The sequence below is a fragment of the Alexandromys fortis genome, unplaced genomic scaffold, assembly GCF_014885135.2.
Source record: "Alexandromys fortis isolate MF-2015 unplaced genomic scaffold, M_Fortis_MF-2015_v1.1 scaffold_5, whole genome shotgun sequence".
Lineage (NCBI taxonomy): Eukaryota > Metazoa > Chordata > Mammalia > Rodentia > Cricetidae > Alexandromys > Alexandromys fortis.
This window is the reverse complement of record NW_026067924.1, coordinates 17,022,533-17,029,455: the sequence shown is the minus strand read 5'-3', so window position 1 is coordinate 17,029,455 and position 6,923 is coordinate 17,022,533. Positions and strand designations below refer to the sequence as shown.

General features: G+C 40.4%; 1 protein-coding gene across 1 annotated transcript; it reads right to left on the bottom strand.

Annotated features, from left to right (window-relative positions):
- Nucleotides 1–315: 315 nt before the first annotated feature.
- Nucleotides 316–4,649, bottom strand: LOC126501769 (putative olfactory receptor 2W6). The gene is made up of 2 exons (XM_050142622.1): nucleotides 4,571–4,649; nucleotides 316–1,274 (listed from the first exon to the last, which is right to left on the bottom strand). Exon 2 carries the CDS (start codon nucleotides 1,240–1,242, stop codon nucleotides 316–318), a length of 927 nt encoding a protein of 308 aa, XP_049998579.1. The 5' UTR covers nucleotides 1,243–1,274; nucleotides 4,571–4,649.
- Nucleotides 4,650–6,923: the final 2,274 nt, after the last annotated feature.

Below are 6,923 nucleotides of genomic sequence, written 5' to 3'. Positions count from 1 at the left end.
CGTGGTGACTGTGGCTGATGTACACTGGCTTGGGATAGAGTTCAGTGTGTTTAGTCAGCTTGGCATGCTGGCATGCATCTGTAACCCCAGCGCTGTGCAGATGGAGGCGAAGGAGGATCAGAAGTTCAAGGTCATCTTTGGCTATTTATTTAGTGTGAAGAAAGGCTGGCTTACACAAAACTGTCTCAACCAAAGCAAAACCAAAAGAGTACCTCTGAGTGTCCAATACATTAGCTGAATTTATTATAAACAAACAACAGGTGCATTTGAATAAAACCGCTTGGGACTTTGTAACTCACTGTTTGCTTCTGCCCATCAGTGCCTCCCACAAACCTTCTTCAGTGCCCCCTTCACTTCCTTGTTCCTTAAAGTATAGATGAGCGGATTCAGCATGGGAGTCACCAAGTTATAGAAGAGAGTGAGAAATTTCCCTTGGTCCTGGGAAGAGCTGTTCCCAGGCTGCATGTACATATAGATGATGCTTCCATAGAACAGGGACACCACGGTGATGTGGGAGCTACAGGTGTTGAAAGCTTTCCATCTTCCCGCAGCCGACTTGATTCTCAGCACGGCGGCAGCTATGTAGCCGTAGGAGACAAGAATCAGCGTGAGGGGCAGCAGGACAATGAGGATGGCGAAGGTGAAAGCCAGCATTTCCACCGCGCGAGCATCCACACAGGCCATCTTGATCAGAGCCGGCATTTCACAAAGGAAATGATTGACCCTGCGGCGGCCGCATCTGGACAGGGTCATTGTTAGTGGTGACATGACGATGGCGTTGATGAGCCCACTCCCCCAGGCCAGAGCCACCAGTCTCACACACAGCTGTGGGTGCATAATGACCATGTAATGCAAAGGTTTGCAAACGGCCGCATAGCGGTCGAACGCCATGACAGACAGTAGGATGCACTCTATTCCCCCAACCGACAGGAAGGAGAAAAGTTGGACCACGCAGCCAGCATAGCTGATGGTCTTGTCTGGGCCCCAGAGGTTGACTAGCATCTGTGGGATGCAGCTGGTACTAAAGCAGAGATCCAGAAATGAGAGATTTGCCAGAAAGAAGTACATAGGGGTGTGAAGCCGGGGGTCCAATATACACACAAGGATTATGGTTGCGTTTCCCAGCACAGCCACGGAGTACAGAGTGAAATTTACTATGAAGAGCACCATCTCCAGGCGAGGGCGATCCGAGAAGCCCACTAAGATGAACCCATACTCGGAGCTGTCGTTTGACTTCTCCATTGCCTTTCTCTCACATCATCAGATCTCTGCAGCTGGTAGGAGCCAAACAAAAAAAGAGTTAATCTCTATTTCCTAAAAGCAGGCAGCAACAGGATCCAGGGAGGCGCATTTGGTGACCGAGTCTAACTATGCCATGTATAGGAGACAACTCTCCACACAGAAGTAATGACTGTTTGTCATTGACACAAATTATTTCTTGTTGGGAAATTTTGACATAATCACCTTTTAATTTGAATTGGAGACAGGGTTTTATGTAGCCCAGGCTGGCCTCATACTTCCTATGTAGCCAATTGACGTTGAACTCCTGACCTTCCTGCCTTCACTTTGCAAGTACTAAGATCACAGGCAAGAACCACAACATCCAGCTACCATCTTTCCTTATGTAAGGTGTAATTACATCTGCCAAGTGTCTCGGGTCTGCCAAATGATATCTCTACCAAGAGTAAACGCATCTTGCAACCTAAGTTGCTAAGGTTAGGGAGCATAGTCTGTCCAGAAATGAAACACCTACTTGGCTGTGTTTTGTCTTCCATTCACCTTTTAGAGTTATCAAAACAATTGTAGAAGTGAAGTGAACATCAAGAGAGATGACTGGAGGGAAAGTGAAGGAGAGTTTAAGAAATAAAGAGGATTAGAGCAGAGTGGTGGTGGTAATCGCAGCACTTGGGAGGCAGAGGTGGGCAGATCTCTGAGTTCGAGGCCGGCCTGGTCTACAGAGCAAGTTCCAGGACAGTCAGAGTTATATAGAGAAACCCTGTTTCAAAAAGAAAGCAAGAAAGAAAGCAATTAGAAAAGAGTAATTTTAAAACACATTGATCTTAATTTATCTAAAAAAAAAAACAGAGAGAGCTTGATTCATAAATAGCACAGTCAAAATTGTATTAAAGACACCAAGATGATGCATGGCAGAGTTAGGCAAGAGTGCAGATATCTGCTGGCTCCAAAAGAAACATGGCTCACACCCTCAGTCTGTCAGCCTTTGGATAACCAGAAAGAGTGACACAATTAGGATTCCTATGTGGACACTACAGCAGATGCAGACTGTTGTGTGAGAAATGCACGTGACCATAGTGTGCTCAATTAGTAAAGCAGGGACAAAATAGCAGCAGAAATTAAGGGTTTTTAGCAGATATGTTGGTTTTCAAATAATCCATGTCTCCAAAAATATGCGTTATTTGAAAATCTTCTAAAACCAATGGTCCTATAGTAAATTAGTTTTTTCACAGACAAATATACCAAAGTAAAAATTAAAAAGTACCGTTCTTTAGTCCTTTAGGCTCACCTGTTTTCAACTTTTCCCAACAAGTCAGGAATAGCATGTATTAATGTTTTTTCTTATTATTATTTTGTTATCTAGGATTTTGTGGTGGTTATGCATTTGATATATGTAGAAAAAGATAGGATTATAAAACTAAAACACCTGGAATTATATAGCAGTGCTTACAAAGACTGAAAATCAAATCTCCAACTCGTTTTCTATGCTTGACAGTTTCTTTCTGAAGATATATAACGACCATTTGACTACAATGATAGGAATAATGGTCTAACACTGCCTCAGAGAAAATAGACAATGATGCAACCACCTAGGCTAGTTGAATTACAGAGTAAACAGGCAACTCAGTAGGAAACAGCATTAGTATCTATCCTCTGTCTAGCTGCCATTTAGGCCAAGTACCCAGCCTTCCATGGGCTCTAGGAGCTGTCAACCAAAGCCCTACAGTGAGGACTTCCTAAAGACCCCAGAAAGTAAACAAGGTGGATGGAAATACTCTTATAGCCCAAGAAAGCAGGGCTAATCTTTCAGCATCAAGATGATGCCTACAAGTCGGTGTAACCTGGTTTCTTGACAACACCATGGGGACCGTTCCCTCCTTTGGGTAACTAATTGGTGCTGCACATGAAAATAGAAGAGTAAGCTCCTGTGGGGAGATGATGAAACCACATCTGGCAGGAGTCATAACCCAGGTTAAGCTTTTAGTTTCCATTTGGAGCCAGAGGTGCTCATATCCACAAGATTTGATGATTTCTATGGTAAAACACTCTTGCTGAATGGTGGGGCAAACCCGTCATTAGTAGTCAGGGCTCTGGCATACCTCCAAAGCCTTGCCCTGAATGATTGAGATGACACAGTTTTCTGAGGAGAGAATTTCAAATTCACATTTATCTTTATTTTAATATGATTTTAATTGATAATGCAAGAGTAGACTATTTTAATAGTCTAAATATTTTAATAGTACTATTAGTAGTATTAGTAAAATACTAATTTTAATAGTCTAAGCTAGTCTAAAAATTTTCCATTTTTATATGAAAATAGATTTTCAAAAGATATTCCAAGTAGACAAGTCATTGTCACTTGTCTTCTAGGTTTTATTTCAGTCTGGATTGATAAAGTTACACAAACACAACACATAGAAAATGAGTACAAATAATTTGATTAGCTGAAATTCTTTAACTTACATTTAAAGATTGTGTGTGTGTGTGTGTGTGTGTGTGTGTGTGTGCACACAGGTGGCCCTGGAGGCCAGAAGATGGTCCTATTGGATCCTCTAGAACTGGAGCTATTGGTGTTGTAAGCTGCTAGATGTGGGTGCTGGGAACTGAATTCTGGAACTCTGGAAGAACAAGCGTTCTTAAACTGCCGAGCCATCGCTCCAGCTCTTTAATCTGTATTTAAAAAAAAAAAACAAATTTCCCTTTTTAAGGGAAAACATTAGTTACTCATTGGATGAGATAAAATTTTTCCCCTCTCAGAAATTCAAAATGATACCTGTCTCGATCAGTATAATTAAAGGCTAGACTGAGTCCTTGAACTTGGTGCGTAGCTGAAGAAGAAACTACAGGCACACTCACTGATGCTCAGTATTCGTGTTTGCTGGTTTCTTTTAATCCGAGGTTATCTGAAACGCAAGGCAGGCCCAGAAACCTCATTTCATAAGTAGAGTGTGTATATAAATTATTAAGTTTAAAATAGTATCATTTTATTACAAATATGTAAGAATCAAGTATGTTGACCAATGAGCAAATTGCAATGACTTAAAATTTTCTCATAAATCCTAATCCTTTCTGAAAACAGTGAAAATTATTACAACAAATATGTGGAACAGACAGCAAATATTTTTAATAATCAAAGAACTTTTCTAATTTTCTTTCTTTCTCTCTCTCTTTCTTTCTTTCTTTCTTTCTTTCTTTCTTTCTTTCTTTCTTTCTTTCTTCTTTTTCTCTTCTTCTTCTCCTTCTCCCCCCCCCTCCTCCTTCTCCTTCTTTTTTGAGACAGGGGCTCATGTACTAGACTGATGAAGATGACACTAGCCAGACATGATGACCATACCTGTAATCCCAGCTTTTGGAATATTGAAGCAGGAGAACCAAGAGTTCAAAGTCATTCTCAGTTACACATTAGCTTGTGGTACATGAGACCCTGTTTCAACAAAATCAAACAAAACAAAAAGATCACATTTTTTTCTGGAAAAGAAAATGTATGAAGAATAATGAGATACAACTTCCTGAAATTTAACTTGTAAAAATTTCAACTTTATGAATAGTTAGATACAAATCAACATAGTGTATAAGTTTAAAAAGACACACTCACACACATGACTTAGCTATATAAGAGGAAATGGATGAAATGCCTATTAATTAAATAATAATTAAGTAAATGTTTGTATTGCTGCAAATAAGTAATGTGGTATATGTATGTTGAACTAAATATCCTCAAATTATCTTAAATATACATTAGGTTATGGTAATTATACTACATTAACATTAATAAACACTTAAAATATTACATAGTACAATATAATATATGTTAAAGTTGAAAAATGTTTCATAATTTCATATATACATATGTTGCAGTCCTGTTTCTAACATGGAAACTGAGCTATAGCTCAGTCAGTAGAGTGCTTGCCTTGGTTTGATCCCAGCACTATATAAACTGGCTGTGGTCAGCACGCTAGTAATTCCAGCACTCCAGAGGTGCAGGCAGGAGAAACCAAAGTTCAAATCCATTCATGGCCACAAAGGGTCACCCTAGGCTACATTAAACCCCATCTCAAAACAAAACAAAACTATCAAAGGCGTTTAAGGGCCAGCCTTAAAAGTCTTCTCTCAGGGTTCAAAGAGGACGCTACGATAAACAAAGGAACAAAAATCTAAGGGCTATAGAAAAAGAATCTTCTCACAACACGTTCTTTCTATTCTTGTGCTCTTTACCGTCCTTCTGTTCACTGTTCTCTATTCTTCTGTTTCTACACTAATAATCCTGTCCTACTTCTAATCCCTCATAACTTCTTCTTCCTTGGTCTTGTCTCTCAAAAATCTCCTCCTCCACCCCCAAGGCTTGAAGCAAAAAGAGTTTCAAGAATTGGTCAGAAGCACATTCCCAGGCTAAGTGATAAGGACAGGGCCATTTCCATGACAACATAAGGTCCTAAGGCCAAAGGAGCAAACCCATGACCAGACAAGGGAGGCACAATGCCCAATGATAATTTTGAGACACAGATCCATTGTAGTAGACTGGCGAGTGGAGAATTGGTGTGCTTTTCTCAGTAACCTTGGCTGGACATCTGTGACTCTGACCTTGTACATAGCTGTAAAGTTTCAAACCTATGATCTGTTTACAAAAGGCCTTTAGTCTAGTTTGAACATGCTCTGAGGTGAAAATGAGCAAATTGTGTTCAGTTAGTCTGAGCAAAAGAACAATCAGACTTTTAAATGTCTACAGACCTTGTGGAACAAACAGATCCAGTTATGAAGCATGTCACAGTACACATCCTATGTATCAAAACTATATAGCTGAATGAAAGTCACATTCTGACCATCCACAAATATATGTGCCCAGTAAACAATTAACACATTGTATGCTGTGGGAAAAATCCCCTAGGTGTAATGTGAGGGAACTCTTCACACAAGAAATCTGCAGCAAGGGTCGTGCTTCTTTATAGCCTTGCTAAAGAAGGTCTATCTCCATGGGATGTGTATCTCTGAGGGGTTGACCTCTAAAGTGCTTGCTGAGTTCTCACTGCAGAGTTCTGTGGTCCATAGCACAAAACCAAGACCAAAGAGAAACTACCTTGGTTTACATAAATATGTAAAGTTAACTGGAGTTTGAAAAAAGTGGATTGTGAAAATGAAATTTGTGTGTGTGTGTGTGTGTGTGTGTGTGTGTGTGTGTGTAGGTCAGAGACAACACGAGTCACTTCTCATCTTCTACCATTTAGGTCCCAGGACTTGAACTTAAATCATCAGGCTTGGTGGCAAACACCTTTACCCTCTGAGCCATCTTGCCATTCCCAAAAAATGGATTTCCAATTTCTACCTAATTTTGGACTAGAAGTCCAATCATCAGGGAAGAGTTGCTCCAGACACGGGCGCAACTGATGCAAAAGCAAGAGGATTTTTATTCTGTCATGACAGGGTCCTTCAGGTTCGGGATATGAAGGACATCGATAGCTGTTACAGCCCATCTTTTAAAGCAAAAAGCCACAGACACAAGGGGGGAACCTGTAGGTTGTTTCCAACTTATTGGATTGGCTCATTCAAAGGGTTACTAGCAATGATTGGTCTATTCCAGGGCAGGAGAATAGTTGCGTGGTCAGGTGATAAGGGAGCATCTCTGTGGTTTTCCTGATCTTATTCTAGTGACTAAATCAATACACCCGGAACTGAGTCAACATCTGTGGGTT